This window comes from Eulemur rufifrons, chromosome 21 (genome assembly GCF_041146395.1).
Source record: "Eulemur rufifrons isolate Redbay chromosome 21, OSU_ERuf_1, whole genome shotgun sequence".
NCBI classification, from domain to species: domain Eukaryota; kingdom Metazoa; phylum Chordata; class Mammalia; order Primates; family Lemuridae; genus Eulemur; species Eulemur rufifrons.
This window is the reverse complement of record NC_091003.1, coordinates 26,069,732-26,094,985: the sequence shown is the minus strand read 5'-3', so window position 1 is coordinate 26,094,985 and position 25,254 is coordinate 26,069,732. Positions and strand designations below refer to the sequence as shown.

General features: G+C 51.9%; 1 protein-coding gene and 1 long non-coding RNA gene across 4 annotated transcripts in view; one reads left to right on the top strand and one right to left on the bottom strand.

The window, feature by feature from the left end:
• The window catches only part of DGCR8 (DGCR8 microprocessor complex subunit), a 30,881-nt gene extending 11,221 nt beyond the window's left edge, over positions 1–19,660 (bottom strand). For 2 of the 3 annotated variants that reach the window (XM_069496712.1, XM_069496714.1), the window contains exons 1-9: positions 19,573–19,652; positions 13,964–14,959; positions 13,344–13,503; positions 10,783–10,925; positions 10,337–10,619; positions 8,532–8,729; positions 8,181–8,282; positions 7,306–7,404; positions 4,181–4,263 (exon numbers count right to left, since the gene is read on the bottom strand). In XM_069496712.1, coding sequence (XP_069352813.1) covers positions 4,181–4,263; positions 7,306–7,404; positions 8,181–8,282; positions 8,532–8,729; positions 10,337–10,619; positions 10,783–10,925; positions 13,344–13,503; positions 13,964–14,683 — 1,788 coding nt within the window. In that variant the 5' untranslated portion in view covers positions 14,684–14,959; positions 19,573–19,652. Of the gene's footprint in view, positions 1–4,180; positions 4,264–7,305; positions 7,405–8,180; positions 8,283–8,531; positions 8,730–10,336; positions 10,620–10,782; positions 10,926–13,343; positions 13,504–13,963; positions 14,960–19,572 lie in introns of all 3 variants that reach the window. The other variant, XM_069496713.1, reaches the window with a different exon arrangement.
• A 336-nt stretch (positions 19,661–19,996) lies between these two features.
• On the top strand, positions 19,997–22,734 carry LOC138401759 (uncharacterized). The gene is made up of 3 exons (XR_011236547.1): positions 19,997–20,134; positions 21,560–21,725; positions 22,258–22,734. It is a non-coding gene; the product is annotated as an uncharacterized lncRNA (long non-coding RNA).
• The last annotated feature ends 2,520 nt before the right edge of the window (positions 22,735–25,254 follow it).

The following is a 25,254-nucleotide window of genomic DNA, read 5'->3' as shown; positions in this document are numbered from 1 at the left end:
GTTGCCCAGGAAGCTCCGTGCAGGTGGGAAGGCGAGGCCAAGGCAGCAGGGTCAGCCGCTGGAGCACCGCAGGTGAGCGCCAACAAGCCCACACAGCACCCTGGCAAAGACTAGGAGACTTACTGGTTTCGGGAATTTAAGGAAATCTGTGTCCAATAATCAGGTGATCACTTAGCTAACAGAAACTGTGACTTCAGTGGCCACTTATGACAAGACTTCACAAAATTAGTCTAGGAAAGTCACTATGCTAAGCTGAACCGTGTGTCACCCGGAATTCACATGTGGAAGTCCTAAACCCCAGGACCTCAGAATGTGACCGTATTCGCACAGGGTCTTTGCAGAGGTAATCAAGTTAAAAATGAGGTCATTTAGGGAGCTCTTACCCAGTACGACTGGCGTCCTTATGCAAAGGGGAAATTTGGAGACAAACGTGTGCGGTGAGGAAGGCGCGAGCGTGGAGACCGCCAGCATCCAACCCAGGCGCGCGGCGCCCGCACAGCCCTCAGAAGGAGCTGGCCCTCCGGACACCTTGACTTTACACTTCCAGCCCCCAAACCATGAGCAATGTATTTCTGTTATTTAAGTCAGTTTGTGATACTTTGTTACAGCAGCCCCCCAGCAACAACCACAAACAGCAAAACAATCAACTTTGGGTGGGGAAGGTCATCTGATTTCTAGAGCTGCCACGTACTGTTTTAAACTTCCCCTCCTCAACAGAAAAACGACAAGACACGCAAAGGAATAGGAAAGTATAGATAGCCCACACATGGCAGGAAAAAGCAGTTAACATGATACACACTATCTCTGAGGAGACTGGACTTGCCAAACACAGACTTTAAATCACCTACAATAAACATGTTCAAAGAACTAAAAAAAAAGTCTAAAAAATGAAAGAATAATGTCTCACCACATAGAAAATATCAAAGAAGAAATGGAAATTATGAAATGTTCACTAGAGGGGTTCACCAGATTTGAGCAGGCAGAAGAAAGATCAGCAAACTTGAAGATAGAACAACTGTTATCCACTCTGAGGAAGAGAAAGAAAAAGAATGAAGAAACAAGAACGGCACCTCAGAGACCTGTGAGACATCACTAAGTGTAACAATGGATGTTAACGGGAGTCCCAAAAAGAGGAGTGAAATAGTAAATAAAAGAGCAAGGAGAATATTTGAGGAAACCAAGGCTGAAACATCCCCAAATTTACATTAAGCTATACATCTGAGAAGCTCAACAAACTCCCACTAGAACAAACTTAAAGACATCCGCACCCAGAGACATCGATCGAAGACCAAAGACAGAAGAGAGCCTCCAGGAGGCTCACAGCCAGGTCTTCTGGAGCCCATTCTACTAAGTGAAGTACCCTAAGAATGGAAAAACAAGCGCCACATGGGCTCACCATCAAACTGGTGTTAACTGATCAACACTTAAGTGCACACATAGTAATGACATTCATCGGGTGTCAGGCAGATGGGAGGGGGGAGGGGGATGGGTATATACACCCCTAAAGGGTGTGGTGCGCACCATCTGAGGGATGGACACGCTTGAAGCTCTGACTCCAGTGGGCCAAGGGCAATATACGTGACCTAAACGTTTGTACCCCCATAATAAGCTGATATAAAAAAAATCAAACAAAAACAAAAACAGCCAGCTCTTCATCAGAACCCACGCGGGCCAGAAGGCAACAGGATGACATGCACCCACTGCCAAGAAAAGACTGTCAACCAAGAATTCTGTGTCCAGCAAAACTATGCTTCAAAAGTACAGGAGAGATTAAGACATTTTCAGATAAAAACTCAGAAAATTCACTGCTAGTGGACCTGCTCTACAAGAAATACTGAATGGCCTTCAGGCTGAAATAAAAAGACACAGTAACTCAAATCCATAGAAGATAGATCTTTGAAAATATCTACATTGATAAAACTTTACCTAGAATGACTAAGAAAACAAAACAGACTCAAATTACTAAAATCAGGAATGAAAGCAGGGACCATCACAACCTCATAGAAATAAAAAAAGGATCATAAGGGAATTCTATGAACAAATATATGCTAATGAACTAGATAATGCAGATCAAATGGAAAAAATTCCTAGGAAGACACAAACTATAATACCAAAACTGGCTCAAGAAGAAATAGAAACTCTAAATAGACCTGTAAGAAGATTGAATCAGTAATTAAATAACTCAGGACAAAGAAAAGCCTGGGCCAAGGTTTCACTGGGTGAATTCTATCAAACGTTTAAAAAATTAATACCAATCCTTCCCAAACTATTCTACACAATAGAAAAGGAAGGAATACTTTCAACTCATTTTATGAAGCAAGCATTACCCTGATGCCAACACTAGACAAAGATACCACAAGAAAACCACAGACCACTATTCCTCAGCACTATGTATCCAAAAATCTTTAACAAAATACTAGCAAAACAAATCCATATAAAAATGATTATATGCCACGATCAAGTGGCATTTATCCCAGGAATGTAAGATTGGTTTAACTTTCAAAAAGCAATATACCGTATTAGCAAAATAAAAAATAAGAAAACGACATGATCAGCTCAACAGAAGCAGAAAAAACATTTGGCAAAATTCAATATCCATTCCTGGTAAAACTCTCAGCAAACCAGGAAAAGAAGGAAATTTCCTCACTCTGATAAAACCCATAGCTAACACAGCATACCAAGTGAGGAAAGGCAGTCACCACGGACCACACACTGTGTGATTCCACGTACGTGAACTGTCCAGAACTGGCGACTATACGGAGACAGGGGCACGCTAGCGGCTCCTGGCGGCTGGAGAACTGGCAGTGACTGCTCGTGGGTCTGGGGGTTTCCTTGAGGCGTGAGGAAATGTGCTAAAATCAGGTAGTTGTGACGGCTGCACAACTCTGAATACACAAAAATCCACTGCGTTGTATAGCTTAACAGGTCGAACTTTACGGCACATAAATTATCCCAATAAAACTATCATATAAAAGAACACATCCTTCAGAACTTGGAGAAGCCCTTGCTACAAATAACGCTAGAATCATATTTACTCAGAAAAGGTTTACAACTAGTTTTAAATGGTTCTTCATATAATTGACCCTTGAACAACATGGGCTTGAACTGCAAGGGTCCACCTTTATGCAGATTTTCTTCCACCTCTGCCACCCCTGAGACAGCAAGACCAACCCCTCCTTTCTCCTCAGCCTACTCAGCGTGAGGATGACGAAGATAAAAACCGTTGTGATGATTCACTTTGACTTAATGAATGGTAAATATATTTTCTTTTCTTTTCTTTTTTTTTTTGAGACAGAGTCTCACTCTGTTGTCTTGTCTGGGCCAGAGTGCTGTGGCATCAGCCTAGCTCACAGCAACTTCAAACTCCTGGGCTCAAGCGATCCTCCTGCCTCAGCCTCCTGAGTAGCTGGGACTACAGGCATGCACCACCATGCCCTGCTAATTTTTTCTATATATATTTTTAGCTGTCTATATAATTTCTTTCTATTTTCAGTAGAGACGTGGTCTCACTCTTGCTCAGGCTGGTCTCGAACTCCTGAGCTCAAATAATCCACCCACCTCAGCCTCCCGGAGTGCTAGGATTACAGGCGTGAGCCACTGCGCCTGGCCTTATATTTTCTTTTCCTTATGATTTTCTTAATGATATTTTCTTTTGTGTAGCTTACTTTATCATAAGAATACAGTATACAATGCACCACATACAAAGTATGTGTTAATCGACTATTTATGTTTATCAGTAAGGCTTCTGGCCAACAGTAGACTATTAGTAGTTAAGATTTGGGGGAGTCAAAAGTTATACATGGATTTTCAACTACAAGGGGGGTCGGTACCCCTAAACCCCTGCACTATTCAAGGGTAAACTGTATAAAGAACAATCTAAATCTTGTAGTCTGTGGCTCAAAGGTTCATTCCCACCAGAGATTTACACTTACAGTACACACTCAAGGCTGCAAAACACAAGGGACAAAAATCTCCAACAAAAAGGACATTTTTTTCCCCTGCCTGCACAAAGACAACCAAGTTTCCTCTTTTATGAAATACGAACAGAATGACCTGGACTAAATCCTTGGCACAGGGTGTGGAGGGCACAAGCATAGCCCGCAGGCAGTCCCGGGTCATGCCAACAGAGTGGGTGGCTGAAGTGCGGCGCAGCTCTAGCGGGCAGGACCAAGACACTCACCTCAAGCTCCTCACTGTCCTTGGGCTTCTCCTCAGAGGTCTGTTTAACAAAGTCAGGGATGAGGATTTCCAGGGTGGCTCGGGCTACGGGGAAAGAAAAGCCAGAGGGTGAGGCCTGGGCATGGCCCTCTTCCCAGGGCTCAGGCAGACATGCCACTCAGCTGCAGAATGAGCTGTGCGCTGGCTTCCGTCCCACAGCTCAGGGGAAGTGAGGGCCCCAGGGAGTGGCAGCACTTCAGAGGCAGGGTCAGGAGAGCACAGAGGGAAGAGCCCACCCTGAGGACAGGAGACGGGGGGCAGGCTGCAGGAAGCCCACGAGCCACATGGAGAGCCTGTGCTCTCTCACCCAGGGGTCCTGGAGCAAGGGGAGAGGGGCTCAGACCCGCGTTCTAGGGAATCTTTTGGGTGGTGTATAAAAAAACGGCTCAGTAGGCCCTGGACCGAGCAGGAAGGCCACGGAGCAGGTGGCTGCGAGCATCCAGACCAGGCAGCAGTGGCAGGGCCTGCCACGGCCAGGACTGTGGGACACTCTGGAGAGTGTCTGCAGGGAAGAGCACAGGGACAGCCCAGGGCTCAGAGCACAGGCACCACGTGAGCAGGGCTATCACGGCCACAGGGCTGGGGTGCAACAGCCAGAGGGCTGGTGGCTCAGCTCAGTCTGACCCTGCAGAGCTCTAAGTGCTGCAGGAGATCCAAACAGAGACACTGACGGAGGGCGGGCAGTCTGGGCAGGGGAAGTGGATTTCAGCACGAGGGAAAGAGCTCCCCAGGGCCTCTCCATCCCTGTGCCAGGCCCCACCCGACAGGTAATCGGCTCAAAACCTTGCTAACACCCAGTCTGTTGAGCTGAAAAAGTCTTTTAGGCAGAATCTAAGACAGCAGTCCTTCTTGGTGACTAGGGAGACGTGTGCACACCCAGGACAGTGGCGCAGAGGAAAGGACAGGCAGTAACTACAACGCAGAAGGCTCCCAACCGTCCTCAGCATCTGCCATTGAAAGGAAGCAACACTGAGGGACACTCTGATTCCCATGAGCAAAAGACACCTGCACTGTCCCTAAGACCTAGCGTGACCAGGATACAACTGACACACTTCCTGCTTTGAGACCTGCTTTGGGAGACACAGCAATGGTATCAACCCCAAGAATCGACCTGAAGGTGTGACTGCCTGGGGTGCACCCAACACCACTCTGCAATGTGGCTCCCACCTCAGAAGAGGCCAAATGACCCTGATGCTGGGGCAGAACGGTCTCCTGCAAAAAAACGCCCACTGTTACTGGTGCCAGCCGTGACTAGTGCCGGCCGTGACTAGTGCCCACTGTTACTGGTGCCGGCCGTGACTGGTGCCGGCCATGACTAGTGCCCGCCGTGACTAGTGCCGGCCGTGACTAGCGCCCGCCGTTCTAGTGCTGGCCGTTCTAGTGCCGGCCATGACTAGCGCCCGCCGTGACTAGTGCTGGCCGTTCTAGTGCCGGCCGTGACTAGTGCCAGCACAAAAGCTAACAGGAAGGACGTGGTCCAGACACAAGCTTTCAAGGGTATATGCTATCCTGTGAGCAACTGTGGTGACTCCCAAATCTGGAGTCTGAAGGACTCAGGAAAGAGTCCCCATAAATGTCAAACCACTGGAGAATGCTGGAAGCATGCTGATCCGACACTTCTCTCCTTGTGTGCCCACATTTGCTCAGTTTAAAAACAAACTTGTGCTACAGTGTGTACCCAACACAGGCCAGTTAGCTCTGAGCACACCCCCAAATCCGTCTGGGGCTGAGATAAGAAACGGACATACCAGCCCAGGTGTCCCTCAGCAGAGAGGGGCCTTCTAGTTTTAAGTCTCACATTTCACTCTATTTGAGTTTTTCCCAATGAGCATGTAATTTTAAAAATCAAAGTAGATGACTATATAAATAAAATGAATGTGTCCCACCCACACCCCCCACCTGCCACCACTGCTCAGCCCCTGCCTACCCATGGTGGGAGAAGCAGAGGTGGCAGGGGCGTGTCCCTGAGACACCCCCCCAGCAGGCACATGACCAGGCGCACGTGTCCCTGAGACCCGCCCCCTCCCAGCAGGCACATGACCAGGCACATGTATCCCTGAGACCCCTCCCCCAGCAGGCACATGACCAGGAACACGTGTCCCTGAGACCCGCCCCCAGCAGGCACATGACCAGGCACACGTGTCCCTGAGACCCCCCCCCAGCAGGCACATGACCAGGAACACGTGTCCCTGAGACCCGCCCCCAGCAGGCACATGACCAGGCACACGTGTCCCTGAGACCCCCCCCAGCAGGCACATGACCAGGAACACGTGTCCCTGAGACCCCCCCCAGCAGGCACATGACCAGGCCCACGTGTCCCTGAGACCCCCCCCCAGCAGGCACATGACCAGGAACACGTGTCCCTGAGACCCCCCCCCCCAGCAGGCACATGACCAGGAACACGTGTCCCTGAGACCTCCCCCAGCAGGCACATGACCAGGCACATGCGTCCCTGAGACCCGCCCCCAGCAGGCACATGACCAGGCGCATGTGTCCCTGAGACCCACCCCCAGCAGGCACATGACCAGGCACACGTGTCCCTGAGACCCACCCCCAGCAGGCACATGACCAGGCGCATGTGTCCCTGAGACCCCGCCCCCCCAGCAGGCACATGACCAGGCACACGTATCCCTGAGACCTCCCCCAGCAGGCACATGACCAGGCGCATGTGTCCCTGAGACCCGCCCCCTCCCAGCAGGCACATGACCAGGTGCACGTGTCCCTGAGACCCGCCCCCCACCCCCAGCAGGCACATGACCAGGCGCATGTGTCCCTGAGACCCACCCCCAGCAGGCACATGACCAGGCACACGTGTCCCTGAGACCCACCCCCAGCAGGCACATGACCAGGCGCATGTGTCCCTGAGACCCCGCCCCCCCAGCAGGCACATGACCAGGCACACGTATCCCTGAGACCTCCCCCAGCAGGCACATGACCAGGCGCATGTGTCCCTGAGACCCGCCCCCTCCCAGCAGGCACATGACCAGGTGCACGTGTCCCTGAGACCCGCCCCCCACCCCCAGCAGGCACATGACCAGGCACACGTGTCCCTGAGACCCGCCCCCCCCCCCCCAGCGGGCACATTACCAGCTTTATTCTTCGCAAGTTTTTTGCTGCTTGCAGTTCCAGATCCGTAAGTCACACCATCAATGGTCACCGAGGCACCAAAAGGCTCACTTGGGTTCTCTTAAAATTAAAATTACTTGTTTTAAAACACACTTGCCAAGACGTTAACAGCATGTGCCACACACAGTCTGCCCACACCAACAGATGAGGAGGAGTCAGGAGCTGCCCTGCAGAGACCTGGGGGCTCCTGAGGCACGGAGGCAGGGCCACGGGCAGTCAGCAGCAGAGGGCACAGCCGGGCAATCGAGGGAAATGGGGGATGGTGGGGTGGGGAGCAGAGAGAAGGCAAGAGGCTGGCGGCAGAGCCTCCTGGGACAGGGACCAACGTCTATGAAAGACGGTCACAGGACTGGCAGGAGGGGAAGCACAAGATGTGGTCTGCCAAAGAAACACACCCAAATGATGAGTGACGCTCTGGGCTTTGGCTTCCAAGGGGAAGACACAGTGGTCTTCACAAAGGTGTGGCGAGGATGCCCATGGGAGACGCAGCTGCAGGGAAGTGCAGGCCCAAGAACCCTTCGGCCACCCGGGGGTGCCGGGAGACCAGGGAAAGGACACAGTGACAGTGGGGCAGCTCCTCACAAGGAGGCTCTGTGACAACACAGGGCAGGAGCCAGCGAGGCAGACGGGGCAGACTGGAAAGGGAAAGCAGAACCATTCCCCGCGGGCAGGGCGAGCTCCATGAGGACGAAGCTTGACTGCAGCGCGCCTGTCTCTGCCCTGCACGCTCCTTCCACGCCAGCAGGACAGGGCTCACGGCCAGCCCCCACCTCCCCAGCCCTGACCGAGTGACGTGTGTGACGCTTTAGGACTGGAACAGGGAAGGTCAAACTTACCGCATTCAAAGAAATTATAAACAGGGCGGACCTTGAGGACTCGCTGCATGTACTCGTGCAGGATGCAGACCTCAGATTTCCCATTGGGGTTAATGACAAATTCTGTGACAAGAAAGACCATCTCAGCAACAGTGGGAAGCACTGCTGCAAGCACTCGGGGACCTGGCAGTGTCGCACTACTGAATCACTAACTAGGGCCCACAACCAGGAGCGTGGCAGATTCTGCATTCACGGGATAAACATAAGCTTTGAATGAAATGCAATTCATAGGACATACACTCTTATACACGTCAACTTAGAAACAATAGCATAATCCATCTGTTGACATTAAAATCTGGAAGCCCGACGCACCTTTCTTTGTGGGTGCATCTTGCACGGATAAAGTGATCAGCTTCTGATTGGCCGGCAAGATGGGCCTCTCAGACTCAGCCTGTTTCCGCTTCATTTCTCGGTTGAACTGCCGCCGCTCAGCCCAAGTCCTGAATTTTTTCACAGTAACTTGCTCAAAGTCAAAACGTTTCTCCAGGTAGTTCCGAAATTCCTCAAGATCTGTCCAAGATTACCAGAGAACCCAATTACTAAACTTCTGATGTAGGAGTCACGTCCCCACAACCTAGTGCAGAGGACAGGGACAGGCCGCCCAGTAAACAGGCCACCTGACACCCATTCCCTTTTCCCATCCCTTCAAAGGGCAGCAAAAGCAAAGAATCAGGTCCCTCACTCTGCCAGCACAGATCATTCTGGCAGGTCACTTATGGACAAATTTCTGGGATAGCCTTTATCTGGAACAAAATCAAGAATATAAAAATGAAAAGGAGGCCGGGCACGGTGGCTCACGCCTGTAATCCTAGCACTCTGGGAGGCCGAGGCGGGTGGATCACTCGAGGTCAGGAGTTCGAGACCAGCCTGAGCAAGAGTGAGACCCCGTCTCTACTAAAAATAGAAACAAATTATATGGACAACTAAAATATATATATACAAAAAATTAGCCGGGCATGGTGGCACATGCCTGTAGTCCCAGCTACTTGGGAGGCTGAGGCAGGAGGATCGCTTGAGCCCAGGAGTTTGAGGTTGCTGTGAGCTAGGCTGAAGCCACGGCACTCACTCTAGCCCGGGCAACAGAGTGAGACTCTGTCTCAAAAAAAAAAAAAATAAAATTATAAAAAAAAAAAAAAAAAAAAAAAAAATCCTAAAAATGAAAAGGAAAAAAGGAAGCCAAAAAAAAAAAAAAATCAGATGGCCGTCCGCACCTTCTCCCTGTATGAAAACCAATGCCTGACTACCAGCAGCAACTCAGGCCCCGTGCACTGGTGGTCCCACACCTCTCTGACCACCTTGCTTTCTTCCTCCGGCCACTTCCACACGCAGTAACACACCAGCCAGCTCCCTGCCTGGGGGCCTCTGTGCTTGTCACAGCTCTTCCCAGGCCACCTCCCCATCCTCGGCAACAGCTCCCACCCCAGCCAGCTCTCCTAGGGCACCTCACGCTCCAGAGTTACAGGACAGGCTGGGCAGCAATACACAGACGACCAGAAACCCAGAACATGGAAAGTGCTCTTTGAGAGGGGCCCAGCAGGTGGGCTGAAAGAGATTTGCCACCACTGAAGAGAGAGCTAAGAGTCGAATGGATAGAACTAAGCTAAAAGATGTGGAAGAGAAGGAGAAACACCAGCACACGTGCGAAAGCAACAGCAGGAATTAGGAGGGAACCGTCACAGAGCAGCGACAGCCTCCCAACGCTGAGTACATGCATCGAAGAGGCTCACTCTGAGCTCGTCAGGAAAAATCAAAACCATATCGCATGAGCAAATCCTACTGAAATAGCAAGGCTTCCAGGAAGATCATACAAGTGACCAAAGAGCCGAAGGCCCGTGGGCTGGGCTGGCAGCCACTTCCCCAAAGCAGCCGCAGCGTGCAGCTCTGCGGAGCCCAGGCCAGGGGCCCGGGGAGCTGCCCCAGGCGGGTTCTCGCACAGCAGGGAGACAGGCCTTCCCACCCCACGAGAGGACGGGCACGCACCTTCCTAGAGACACAGAGAGGAACTAGGGACGACGGCCTTTAGCAGGAGGAACGAGACCCCAGGAAGGCACAGATGCAGCTGCACTCCCACAGGCAGGTCCCGGGCAGCAAGGACAAAGCTCCTTCAGGAAACTTACCAACTGATTCATCTTTGCACACCTCAACTTTGGCCTTCACCTGCCCCAGGGCCCCGGGGGCCGCCTCAGCCCCTAGTGGGTCCTTCTCATCCGGGGGTCCTGAGTCAGTGCCCACGGAGTCGGGGTCGTCCAGGGGGAACTCCAGCTCTGCAGATCGGGTCAGGGGCTTGACGGGGGACACTTCCCCACTGGGGGTGAGCTCACTACTTTGCTCCCGCTCTTCGTTGTCCTTCATTTTCTTATAATGCAGGCAAGGGATGCTGCTCAGAGGAGGGTCATGCTTCTGTGGACAGAGAGTGCAACACAGATCACAAGGGTGACCCCAGAGGTCTGAAAATCTGAGGGCTTTCACCAGCCTCTGCTTGGCTACAGTGCAGTGTGTGTAGATGTGCACGTTTTGGTCTGAGAACTTACAAGCCTAAAGTCACGACTGATGCCTCCCCTACCCGTATGCTTCCCGTTCCCAAGAAGTATGGCCTGGACCAGGTGACCACCCGAGACTCTCTGTGTAGGTACACGGGGACTCCGGAGTTATGGAATGTCATGATCCACCCGTCGGGCAGCGGCTCCGTAGGTGGGCGGCCACGACCTGCACGGAAGATGAGAACATGCCATGATCACTTTAAAAACACTTAGAACTGTTGCCACGGCGCCTCCTGCACATGAAACTGCTCCATGTTTGTGTACGTGTTTACCTGGGTCTTCCCAGAGAACCTAAGCTCCTGTCCACCTTGCTCACTGCCGTGCCCCCAGGGCCCAGGACAGCATGTGGCACAACGTGGTAATGAAATGTGTCAAACCAACACATGAAGGAGCACAGAACAGGGCTGTGCTGGACACAAGTCCTCAGCGCCTGCCTCCACAGCTGGTGAGCACCACGGATGCTGCGGTCCCCTCCTGCCCGCTTGGCCACGGCCAGGGGCGCGCCAGGGCTGGGTCAGCTTTGCTGATCAACTGCATGTCTGTCAGCTGCTGCTCCCAGTGACCAGGTGACGAGTCTTTATTGTAACTGAGCTACATACTCTCACCAGCACACGAAACACTACATGGAATCTGTAAGTCTCTAAACGGGTTTTAAGACACCCTTCCCAACCCCTTCCAGGCAGTCATGAGCTAGAGGTTTAAGATTTATCATCCACTCAACACCTGTCTGACGGACCTATTGCTAGAAAGAGCATAAAGCAAAGATTTAACTAAAACTAATTTTCTTGTAGGTATTGGGAACAAATTAAAAATTTAGAAACAAAAGAAAAAAAAAAAAGCAAGTGAAATCTAAAAAAATATATGCGGGGAAAAAGGTTCCAGTGACTCTCAGGAAAGAAGTGGCACTTCACGGCCAGGACCCAGCCACAGCCCTCACCCTGGGCCTGGCACCTGCACACAGACCCGTCAGGTGACAGCCCCAGGGAGGGAGTGACACAGGTCGGGGTACATGCACACCATGGGGTGCTCTCCCCAGGGGCTCTGCCAACACGGAGCTGCCTCGCTGCAGCTCTGGGCTAAGTCAGGAGAAGCAGCAAATGGAATAGAGAGCCAAGCACAAGACGGGACACAGGTCTAGCCAGGCTGCTCCTCTGTGACAGTCAGCGGACACAAAGTCAGCCCAGGCACCTGAAGAGCTCACGCGCAGCTGCCCATGCATGAGCACCCAGGTAGGCAGGCCAGGCCTGCTCTGACCTGTGGGCCGCACAGAATGGGCACGGGCTTCCCTGCTTGGAGTGGGCCTGCTGAAGCCACAGAGGGGCAGGAGCCCGCTCTCCAGGCACCAAGGCAGACTGCCCCTGCCTCTTCCAGAAGCTGCAGCCCCAGGTTCATCCTGCCTGTCACCGCCTATCCCAACAGTCCTCCTGCTCAACTACATGGGCAGAAGCACATGACCCCTGGGGCTGCGGGCCATCCTCTCAGCAGCCCAAGGACAGGGGTCTTGTGCCACCCACCTCTTGCTTTCCTCCCAGTCGCACCTTGCCACCTTCTGCACCATGGCCCTCAGCCCTGGGTCTCACCTGTGTGCCCGAGTCCCCGTGAGCCTTTTCAGACCCTCTACCGAGCCCGACACCTCCACTGGGGCACTCCAGGTGCCTCTAGGCCACCAAGCCCGACTCCTCCCACACCTGCACCGCATCCAAGACAGAGCCTCACGAAGCTACTCTGGGCACCTTCCAACTGCTCTCCCCAAAATCAAAGTGCAAGTCCCACCACCTGTACCTCCAAAACACCTCCACCTCTACCCAGGGAGCTTCCCCTGCCCACCAAAAACACAAGTGCCACACTTTCAAACAAAAATCGGGTAATGCCCACCCACTTCTGGTGGCTTCTGTGACACCTGGCTTAAAACAAAAACCTGGACCGCCACCTGCTACTTCACTGAGCACCCACCTCTGGTCTTGGCTCCCAGCACACACCAATGGCCCCTCCCTGGGGTCTGCTCCTGCTCCCTGAGAAGCCCCTCCCCATTCCTCTGCACAGTGTCCCCACCCCCCGCTCTGTGCTTTCCACGGCACCTCCCAGGATCTGCTCCTGGGCTGTGCGTCAGCAGGCATCCCAAATCTGGTCTGTTTTGCCCTCAGGCATGACTGTCCTGTCCACAAACACATGCCTCCACCCAGCCCACTGCCTGGCACCAGAGGGCCTTCAAAGCATTTTTTTTTTAAGAGACAGGGTCTCGCTCTGTTGCCCAGGTTAGAGTGCAGTGGTACGATCATAGTTCACTGTAGCCTCCAGCATCTGGGCTCAAGTGATCCTCCGGCCTCACTCTCCAGAGTACCCAGGACTACAGGCACGCACTACCATGCCTGACTGATTTTCAGTTTATGTAGAGACAGGGTCTTGCTGTATTGCCAAGGCTCGTCTCAAACTCCTGACCTCAAGCAATCCTCCTGCCTCAGCCTCCCAAAGTGCTGGGATTACAGGCGCGAGCCACTGTGCCCGGCCAGAGCATCTTTCTGAAGGAAGCAGCTGCCCTTCCCCTGCCCTGGAAGAGCGCACTGCTCCTGTGCCGTCGACTCACTTTTGAGCACTGTCTTAATCTTGGTCATCATCGGCTGCACGCTCGTCTCTCCATCAGAGGGATGGTCGCTGTCTCCTCCGTATTTCTCCTCTGTTCGTCTCTTTTTGGGAGCACAAAGGCCTTCTTCCAGCAGAGCATCCACATCGTTGTCAAAGTCATCCTGCAAAACATGCTGTTCAGGTACCACGGCCCGGAGCCCGAGTTCCTGCACGACGGGCAAGCCCAGCCGTGTCCACCAGAACAGACACAGAGAGAGCTGCGCTCAAGGGGGCCTAGGTGTGCCCTTAGGGCGTGTGGTCATCTGAAAAACAAACGGGATGAGACCGAAAGCTGATGCCAACACACCTGGTCCAGGTGCACACACCGCCAAGGAGCGCTTCTCAGCAGCACCTGCCGACTCAGGCTGGATAAAGGGTTCAAGGCCAACCCGTTGGCCAAACGTTTCGTTAACAAAACTTTAAAAATCCGGACTCCTTACATCTTTCTCTTCTCCACATTAACATTATCCCACCTCATAAGGCATTTCATTTTTTAAATTTCCCTGCTTTTAAAAGATGCTGCAATTCCCAAACCCCTTTGGGATTGCTAAGAGCCCACCAAAGAAGGGGTCGCCAACATACCTCGTAGGAGAAATTCAAGGCCTCTTCGTCCACTCTGTCTCTTTGAACGATTGCTTTAGCCGTGAACCCGCCTGCTCCTTCTTCATCTAGCTCCAAATTGTCAGTAAAATCTTCTAACTCATCGAGCACTGCATACTCCACTCTCTTTTCCTGATCCAGCTCATTCTCCTCATCCTTCTTATCTGCACTCTCACCCCCTATGCCTACCCCATTACCAACACTCCCGCCAAAGGGACAAGCATGCACGTCCCCACTGACAGGGCTGAGGAGCAGACCGCACTCTGCCCGCGTGTCGCGCTCCGCTCCTGTGTACAGCACCTTTCTGTCCTTACTCCTGCAACTCTCAGTAAAGCTCACGCTAATCTTTACATCCTTAAGCAACTTAAGGTCAGGGGAGAACTTCCGGACCGCAGGTGCGTGCCGGGCGGTGCGCGGGCTGTGGCCACTACAGTTCGGGTCTATGAGGAGGCGGCCCTTAGAGAAGGATCCTTTGGAGAGAAGAGAAGCTCCGTAGAAGTTGAAGGGGTCCTCAGCAGGGGGTTCGGACTGTCCATCACCACCAGAGCCAACGTCCATTACCTCTGCACCACTGGACGTTTGCAGGGGAGGTGGTGGAGACTGCTCACGGGGCAGCGCTGGGGAGGGGCGAGCTCGGCTCTCCATCACCGCTTCTCCTGCGGGCCCACACGGGAGCAGAGAGGGGCTCTCATCTGTCTCCATATTAAAAGCGCTTAAGACTACTTTAAAAGACCAGAGTTTTACAAGCCCTCACATAAATCTACACAGCTAACATGCAAAGTCCGCCGAAACCCGGGCGCGTCCTGCCGCGCTGTGCGCTGGCGGCTTAGTCAAGCTGGCCACATTGCTCTTTTCATTAATGTAGACAGCTTTTAGAACCACTGCCTCAATTATTGGAAATCACAATGCACTCAGCTTAAGTGACTGGCGACTAAGCGAGTCTGTCTTCATGCCGGAGTGGCACCTTTCTTCTTCCACCTGCAAAGAAATTTAAAAGTATCATCACAAAATGACAGAAACCTTCCACTTCCCGGGTACCAAGTCAAAGTCAAGCGCCATTCACAGCGCAGTAGAGAGCTTAAAATTATATGCCTAAGAGAACCTGTTAGGCATCAGAACAAACTAGCCTTGCTTTCTTCTTTTAGAACCTAAATTATAATTTAAGTCCAAAGTTTAATATTTTATTAACTGTTCACTTTAATTCCTACTTCAGGAGCACAAAAATAATATAATCTTAAGGCTCAAAAGGGATAAAAAAAAAATGTACCCTGAACTGTACCACAGCACTGCCCTACCTCAGTCTACAGGTAAGCAAGCATGGTGGGAAGCACCCTTTCCGGAACACGCATAAGGCATGTGGCCTCCCTCAGGCCTTCGGAGCACGTCAATCCACTCACCTGCAAGGGCTGGGTCAGTCAGAGGGCGAGCGCCAGGCCCTCAGCTCAGCTCTGCGGCACTAGGGCCTCAGAGGTATGGCCAGGTGCCCCGCTACCAGCCCTGGGCCCACAAGGTGGCACGTGGACAGGGATAGTGATGCAGCGTGCTGAGGTCACCAGAGGTGGCGGCAGAGTTGTTCTGGTAGAGGAGAGGGGTGAGTGGCTGTGGGGAAGGGAGCCTGCCAGGGTTTTGGGGAGAGCTACAAGAGACAGCTGGAGCCAAGGCACAGAGAGTCCTGGGTGCCACCTGCAGCCTGGCTCCACGACGGGGACAACAGGAGCCACCGAGGGTGAAGCAACTTTGGGGTCAGAATTAGGTCTCTATTTGAGAAAAGACACTGACAGCCGTGCCAGGCAGAGGCGACTGCACCCGAGGCAGGGGACAGTCTTCCGCGCCAGAGGACAAAGGTGTAAAGGAGGCCCTGGCGACGGGGCTGGAGACACCAAGAACAGTGCCACATAACTGGCCACATGGTTGACCCAACAGAGGCAGGGAGCAGAGAAAAGAGGGAACTGAGACGAGCAAGGCTCCTCCCCTGCAGGGACACACGGATTCCAGCCCCTAAGCAGGAGGCTCCAGAGACTGACAGGCGCCGTCATGGGCCCAGGGACAGACGGCCAACACACACCAACGAGGAGCGAGCTGCCAGGCCACAGGAGGATGGCAGCCCGGGGGTTAAGGATGCAACTCTAGGAAGCCTCACTACAGAGGAAGCACGGCAGGTGGGACGGCTGCCACGGGCAGGGAAGGCGGGGCGGGGGACAGCGCAGCCAGAAAACCCAGGGGCCCAGCAGGAGCAGTACATGCAGACAGACACACACGTGCATGCACACCCCGCAACGTGCACAGAAACACACCCATGCACATGCTGTGCACACGGTGCAGATGCAACACGCATGCCCACGCCATGTGACAGCCTGGTTGGTTTCAGGGACTACTCCAGAGACTCCCAGAAGTAACAGGAGACAGCAGATATCACACGTTTGAGGAGTTTACGGTGCGGGGACAGAATATGGTGGTTGTACTTTGAAGGTAACACGACATGAAGACCACAGGCTGCTTTAGGTGTCATCAGTACACTTCACAACTAGTGTCTAACCGTCTACTTGGAGGGAGGCGCTACGTGAACAAGCGACAAGGCCCCCGGGATCTGGACGTGTTGGCAGGGCAATGACCACTGCACTGTCACTGTATTTCTAGGTTCTGAGATGTCCTAACACTTTTTAACTCAATAGGAATTTAACACAACACCTCCCCAAAGGCACGTCCATCAAAGGTGCTCGGCAACAAGGCAATACAGCACAGAGCTGACCATGGCCCTCAGAGTGCTGCGGCGCTGAGCAGGCTGCAGCCAGCAGCCAGGTGGGCATGAGGACCACCAAGTGGGGTGAGGCCAGTCTCCTGGCAACCAAGAGAGACCACCTCAGAGAAGGGACACACCGGTCGGCATGCCCAGTGCTCCAGACCCCGAGTAAGACCAGGACTAGGCCCTCCGACCCGACAGTCCTGCAGAGACCCTCGTGAGTCAATCCATGGTTCTGGGGCAGCAAAAGCTAACGTGAAGAAGACACAAGGAGGTGGGAGGACGGGAGGACGGGAGGACGGGAGGAGGAAGGCTGCCACCATGTGAAAAGGCTCCGAAGCAGCCAGTGTGCGAGCACCCAGCAAAGATGAAAACTGCCAAAGGGCAGCGCCTGGAAGAGGTGCAGGGCAGGGAGTCCTGGAGCCAGGGCAGGGAGGATGCGCTCTCTGGGAAAGCGGGAAACCTGCCCAGCCCCAGAACTCAGTGACAGGCAGTCCCAGACAAGCCCCCGGCTCTCCCCCTGCAAGCTGTCTGCAGCCACTCATCGCCTTCCGTGCGGTCCACACACCATCCCAGACGCTGCAGACACAAGACACGCAAAACCCCTGCCCCGCAGAGCTCACATTGTAGCGGGTGAGATGGACAAGTAACAACTAGGAAAGGCATGTACTGCGACACATGCTGAGTTTTCCAGCTAAAACAAAACAGGGGAAGGGCTGAGGAAGAGGAGGCAGCTTCAGAGAGGGGGATCACAGAAGGCCTCACAGCCAGCATCACCTGAAGGCAGAGACCAGGTAGGTAGCAAGGCTGGGAGGAAGGGACATTCCAGGTGACACTGAGAGGAAAAGCAAAGGCCCGAGGGCAGCAGCACGGTGTGGGAGCTGGATTGTGTGCCCAGGAGCCTGACAATGGGCCGGGGCGGTGAGAGCAAGTGGGTCAGGGATAGGTGTCCCAGGCTGCTGCCAGGACTGTGGCTCCTATCTTGAGATGGGCCACATGATCCAAAGACAGCAGTGGCAGCCCACCCTCAGGCAGGCCGTCCTAAGTGCTGTAAGCATTTTACCTCACCCAGCACTGTGACAAAGGTTAAAGCATTTGCTCAAGGTCACACAGCTAGAAATGGTGCCGCTGCCTTATCCCCAAGGCAAGCTGGAGTCTACACTGCCTCACTTTTATACCACCTTACAGTTTAAAAGAATCACCCTGTGTCCAGAAAAACTACAGGTGGGTGGATGGGGGTGGGAAGTGGGATCAAGGGTGACAACAAAGAGAATTAGAGGCTCACTTGGTAGCCTGGACCAGGACAGTAAGTGGTGAGAAATGGTCTGTCGTTGGAAGTAGGAGGTGAGGTGACGGGGCTTCCTGAGGGCTGCACGAAGGCGTAAGAAAGAGACAGATTGAGGGGACTTCAGAAAGGCCCCAGGAGAGTTCTGGCAGGCGAAGGTGGAGTTTGGTTTGGACGTGGCTACCTGGCATCACAGTAACACAGGGAGATGTGGAAGCAGCAGCTGGAAACAGCAGGCTGGAGCTCAGAAAGGAGGCCAGGGCTGGAGATGGAGGCATGGAAGATGTCAAGGAAAGGTGACATTAAAGCCAGGAGGCTGGATGAGATCACAAAGGGAGCTGTGACAGGAGAGACCAAGACTGGGCCAGTCAGAATCACATTTCCCACCCAAGGTCAAGGTAAAACTGTGAAACAAGCCCTGGAAAGTGCTCCGCACACAATGCCTGGCCATAACGGGCTTAAAGGGGGTCCCTCCCACCCCTCGGCCTCAACACTGCCTCAGGGGAGTGACACATGCACGTGGCAAACTCTGCCTTGTCAACGGGGCCACAGGCCAGCAGCAGACTTCACAGTGGGCTCCCTGGGCCCCTGGCACCAGGTAACACCAACACTAGGACAGCACCCTTCCTTGGAGTCTACTTGCCGTGCTGGCATCGAGGCGCCGGCCGGAGGGTCCAGCGCGGCGGAGCCTGCTTTTCGGCCAAGCCTCTCATGCTGCAGCCGCCCGCCCAACCCAGTGCAGCATGACCTCATCCGTTCCTTTTGTCACCCTCCACAGGGCCTCACATCCTGTGCTCACACCAGGCACTCAGTGCCCCAGGCTGGCCATTCACCCCCTTTGGGGGGGGATGGCCTGCAACAGGGTTTGAGCCACTCCCACAACTGGAGTCCAGTCCGGCTAGGAGACAGCGGGTCCTCGCCTAGCAGCTGGCCTCGAACAGCCGACAGCCGGGCCTGCCGTGCGGCAGGTAGCAGGGGACATGCAAGCATGCAAACCGGCAAATCGAATTCCTACCGGGAGCAACCCAAGTCCATCTGACGATACTTGACAGGAATCGCTGTCAACAGGTTGCCACCTTCCATTTATTTATACCATGTTCATTGTTCCAATAAAACCATATCCCAAATATCTATGTGACACTCAATCCGGGAGCGTTTGGTGGAGAAAAGGACTTGGGCGACTTCTCGGGTTCCCAAACTGTGTTAAAGCCAGCAGGGTCCTGGGCGAGCACGGTCCCTGTCCACACCTTTCCCGCCTGAAAGCGATGCTACGGCTTCGGGCTCACCGGGAGAGCGGCCTCTGTGCCCGGGTGGACAGCGACGCGTGTCGGCGACGCCCGGCCCGGCCCGGGCCCGCCCCCCGCCCCCCGCCCCGGCTCGGCCCGGCGGAACCCCGCGCGCTCCCGCGGCCATGCTGCCTCACAAAGGCCGGACTCCGCGCGGCCCGCCCGCCCCGCCCCAGCCCGGGCCGCGGCCGCGGTCGGGAGGGAGGCGGGAGGGAGGTCGAGCCTCCGCGCAGGCCGCAGCCCGCCCGCCCGCGGGGCGCCCCTTGCGCCCCGCACCTACCTGCGGCCCCCGCGGCCTGCCCGAGCCGCCCGCAGCCCGACCCCGGCAGGGAGATCCTCACCGCCCGGCCGCCGCCGCCATCTGGAAAGGCCTCCCAGGCTCTCGGGTCGGCGGACCCGCCCGCCGCGCCGGGAGAGCGGAGGGCGGGCCTTGGCGGCGCGCGGCCAATCCGGGCGCACGGCAGCCCCGCATTGGGGGACCCGCCGAGCGGGCTGCGGAGCCCGCCAATCGGCGGCGCGTGGCGCGCGTGTCCGCGGCGCGCGGCCCAATCGCGCGGCCGCGCGGGCGGGACCAGGCGCCAGGCCGCGGTCGCGCTAACGGTCGCCGCCCGGGCGGGGCTCCCGGGGGGAGGACCGCGGCGCGGGGGGCGCCGGGAACGGGGAGCGCGGGGGATGCCGGGAGAGGGGAGCGGGGGACGCCGGGAGCGGCGCTGCCGCGCGGGCCCGCGGGATCCAGTCAGGAGCGTCAGTTTGTCAAACTTGGTGGTGAACAAAGCGCGGGGCGTGCTCGGCGGGCGCTGCCCTGTTTGCGGACGCTGCATCAGCCGCCTCGGAGAGGGCGTGTGAGTGGAGCGGGCACTTCCCGGGCCAAGCGTGGAAGGGACGGCGGACACAGAAACTCGCCTGTCGGCACCCAAAGACCGAAACCCGGGTGCTAAGAATGGTGGCGAAATACGAGAAACCTTTTTTGTTGTGTCTTTATACGCAGTTGCAAAGTTTCTCCCCCAAGAAACTTATTAATTGCAGAGGGAAAATAGCTTTACAGTGGGAAAAAAACCTGGGAGACACCAGTGTAAATATTAATCAGCGATCTAGGTCACCAGACTTAGCGAGTGCTACACTTGACGTGACATATGTGCAATTATGCTTCAATAGAAGTGAAAAAAGGCACCAGTGAAAGGACATACTGTGGACCTCAAGAGAAGGACATAGGTTCATTTGTGGGTATTTCTGCCCAAAAGGCAGAACCCGAATAAAGAAAGATCAGACAAAGGCAAAATTAGGGGCATTCTGCAAAATTACCGGCCAATAGCCCGAAGAAGTGGCCCGTGCCTGTACTCCCAGCTACTCGGAGGCTGAGGCGGGAGGATCCCTTGAGCCGAGGAGTGGAGGGCCATAGTGAGCTGTGATGGTGCCACTGCACTCCAGCCTGGGTGACAAAGGAAAAAAAATACCAGCCAGTGCTTTTCAAAAGTGTCAGGATCATTCAAGTCAAAAACAGACTGAGGAGCCCTCTTTGTTTGAAGGAGACATAACAAACTGCAAGATGGAATCCAGGCCCTCTATGCTCACAAAAGGGATGTTAGTGGGTTACCATTGGTAAAATTCAAATATGGTCTGTAGATTAGTTAATAGTATTGTGTTAACAAAAGATTCTTTGCTTGGCCAAGCTTGAGTCAAGCTCCTAGGCCCATCTGTAGGCCAGGCACAGTGGCTCTCGCCTATAATCCCAGCTACTTGGAAGACGGAGGCTGGAGGATCGCTTGAGCCGGGAGTTTGAGACCATCCTGGGCGACATAATGAGACCCCATCTCTACATAAATAAATTAGCCTGGCGTGATGGTGTGTGCCTGCCATGCCAGTTATTCGGAAGGCTGAAGGGGTAGGATCACTTGAGCCCAAGAGTTTTTGGCTACAATGAGCTATGATTGTGCCACTGCATTCTAGCCTGGGTGACAGAGTGCAATCTTAAACAAACAAACAAAAAACAGTTTATCAAACCCCCACACATATAACTTTGATTTCTGATCACCCTCAGTATCTGATCCTCTGCCATTCCCAGGTGATCTCTGATCATTCTTGCTGACGTCTGTCTTCAGCAAGAATCCTGTTAGGTCAATTTAGCCAGAGTTCCCCTTACCCCTGATGTTTTCTTTTATTCATTTTCCACCCACTGCCCCCCACCTTGTTCTGTGGCTACCAATTCCCACTTGCCCATGCTATATGTACTTTAACAAGTGGTACTGAATAATTTTTTTCATTAACAGTTATGGTGCTGCAACTCAGAATCAGATTCATCATGGGACCTTCAGGCCTCTCACCAAGGCCCTTCAGTGTGTATCTTTGCAACCTTTGTCTTCTCTCCTAACTGTGGGATCCGTTGATGAGTCAGACTCCTGAACCATTGCTCTGGACAAACTTTTGTTCAAGCTGGTAAGGACAGACTTTGATTTTAAGGTATACAGTCTCTGAAGCTGGGTTAGTGTCCCAGGCTTCTTTTGAAAGGTATCTCCTGGACTGGAACGTCTTCTTGGCTTCTTGTTCTGGGTGGGGATTATTCCCTGACTCCCCAGGCTGGACATCTCTACTCCCTGGCTCACTGTGAGGCCTCTCTGTTCTCTCTATTGGATCCTGTTTCTCCCATGGGAACCTCTCTGTCACCTGAATCCCCTCTTCTTGAACCCCTGTGGACTATATGCTCTGCCAGCTCTGCCTACCTCCTCCTCATTGGCATGAGTTTGCCCTCTGGTTTACTTGAATCCTTGGGTACGTCTCCCTTCAAACTCCTATACCCTCTGTCCTCTGTCCCTACTGCCAGGCCCCCTTCTTCCCCACAGCCCCTCAGTCACTTGAACTTTAGGCCACATGTTCTCAAGAGACTCAGGGACCCCGCCTTAGTCTGTTTTCTGTTGCTTATAACAGAATACCTAAAATTGGGTAATTCATAGGAGTTTATTTCTTACAGTTGAAAGGCTGAGAAGCCCGAAGTCAAGGGCGCACATAACCTCCTTTCTGGCGCGGACTCTCTGAAGACTCCTGCAGCGGCACAGTGTACCACACGGCGAGGCTGAGCATGTTAATGTGCTAGCTCAGACATTTCTTCCTCTTCTTATAAAGCCTCCAGTTCCCCTCCCACGATAACCCATTAATTCATTAATCCATTCATAAGGGCAGAGCCTTTATGACCCAATCACTCCTTAAAGGCCCCACCTCTCAATAGTGCTACATTGGGGATTAAATTTCAATATGATTTCTGGATGGGACAAATATTCAAACCATAATAGGCCCCCAAAAGCAATCACTTGAGGCTGAAAATAAAAAAAGGCGATTTAGAAGCAGAAATTGATGTTTTCTCTACTTGGGTGGGCTTTAGAGACATTCAGAAGCTGCCGGATGTTTCCTCAGTCACTCACCTAAAACTTAGTGAGTGCCTCCGTGAGATTATCTATCAGGGCAGAAGGTCTTAAAACATTGGCAAAAAGCTTTAGCTGTTACTGAGTAGGGAACAATTTGTCCAGCTTTCACCTTCTGGTGAAATTCAGATAAAAGTATAACTGGATATAAATCACTTGAGTTTCTATTACTATGTTTTACGGACTCATGACTAAAATTTTAGAATGAAAACTATAAGATCTTTGCATCTATCTGTATGTTCATGTATGTATGTTTGTATGTTATGTATATGTGGTATTCGTCTATCTCCAGATGGTAGTACTAATTTATAAAATCCCTGTAGGGAGTAATTGATTCTATATCAATATAGAAGGACTGGTTCTTCCAAAATGAGAAAGAGAAAAATAAAGGGGGAAAAAAGTGCTGATAGATATTTTAAAAAAATTGTAAAAGGTTTACAGGAAAGAATCTTGGAAAAGAAGTATTATCTTGTATGGTCAAAACTGGCTGAGATTGGATGGAATCATTTATAAGCTTCTATTGAAGTTAGCATTAGTATTAATAGTCCACTGATACAAAACTATAATTTGGTCTTTTCTGCTAAGACGACAAAATTTTTTAGAGTATTTGAGAATGTGAACATTTTTCTTTCCCTTTTAAATAATTGACCTAGAAAACAAAGATTTTGCATTTGATCAAGATAATTTCTTGTGCTTCGTGATGTCTTTTATTAGGTTTTTGATTATATAAGAAATGTAGCCGGGCACGGTGGCTCACGCCTGTAATCCTAGCACTCTGGGAGGCTGAGGTAGGCGGATCGTTTGAGCTCAGGAGTTCGAGACCAGCCTGAGCAAGAGCGAGACCCCACCTCTACTAAAAATAGAAAGAAATTATATGGACAGCTAAAAATATATATAGAAAAAATTAGCCGGGCGTGGTGGTGCATGCCTGTAGTCCCAGCTACCCGGGAGGCTGAGACAGGAGGATCCCTTGAGCCCAGGAGTTTGAGGTTGCTGTGAGCTAGGCTGACGCCATGGCACTCACTCTAGCCTGGGCAACAGAGTGAGACCCTGTCTCAAAAAAAAAAGAAAGAAATGTAAGTCTTCTCAATATTAAAACATCTAGGGTTTCTTTTTTAACAACTATGTAACATTTTTTCTCCTCTTTTTTTTTTGTATTTACAACTATGAACTTTGGTTGCCCTTAAAATCTTTTGTCACCTTAGTATCATTTCACAGTGACCTATAATCCTATTTGTTTTAAACCTTTTGACATTTTTGACAATTTTCCAAAATCAAATTCTAAATTAAGTCTTTTTGACTTTGAACTAACTTTGAGACTTTCAAGAAGACCCCTGAAAAGTCTCAAAGGATTTGTTTCTCACTTTGTAAAAGAGTAAAAAAGCCAAAATAATTGGCTTGATATGTTAAATTATAATATATGGGAAGTATTATCAAATAAGTGATACTAAACCTTCTTTAAGTTATGTTTGGATAGATGTTATTAATGCGTGCTCCCAAAATTGTGTGAAATTCCTAGAAATCTGATATGTCTTGTATAATGTTACCCGTCATAATTATGTTAAAATTTTGTATGCCACAGAAATAACCAAATTTCCATGTCAATTGTGTAATTATTATAATGCACTCTCATCAGATCTTTAAGCATGGCCATTTTAAGTGTTTATCATTCATAAACAGTTCATGAAAAAAGACTGATAAGTACTCTGGCGTACAGAGTTTTGGCAACTTTATGATCATACCATTGGATTGTGTAAGAATTTCCAGAATGCTAATGAAGACAACGAAGGGCTCATGAAACTGTTAACCAAGGTCATGCAGAAAAAGAATTAATTACATAGGGCTGAATGCACTGATGAGGATAATTTTTATGATGTTTTGTTTGAAACATTTCTGGCTCTTTAATATTTTGTTTTCTAGATTCAAGGAAACTTACTTTTCCTTTTCTTTTAAGATATCTATAGCTTATAGTAATTTGATAAACAAAGATGAAATAAATACCTTTTCTCCCTACCTGATCCTTCCAGAATTCAAAAACTATTCATGAGTAGTCTCACTTTTATGGCAATATAGTTATGTACATAAGTTCAATAAGAATTTGTTCTCTTTCCAACAGTGTACAACTGAGGAAATGTTATATTACCGCAGCTTTGAATGGAATGTCCTATTTTCAGATATGACCAGACAACTTTAGAAAGTAAGGTTGACTTTATGAAACCAAAAATGTTGGGAAAAAATGGCCAGGTACTTTGAAAACATGGGTCACATGGTTGCCTTGCAGGTACGAAAGGAATGTCACTTCCTGTCAAGCCCAGGAACCTCAGGATATTTTGGGGACCTTGAAAAGAAAGGAATTCACCCAAACTTATAGGTATTGCAGGCAAAATATGATCGTGAGGCTTTGGCTTGGTTTCCCAGCCAGGAGAGGCTTTTAAAGTCCTATCTGAGATTCCTTATCAAAAGTCTCAGCAGGGGCCGGGCGCGGTGGCTCAGGCCTGTAATCCTAGCACTCTGGGAGGCCGAGGTGGGCGGATCGTTTGAGCTCAGGA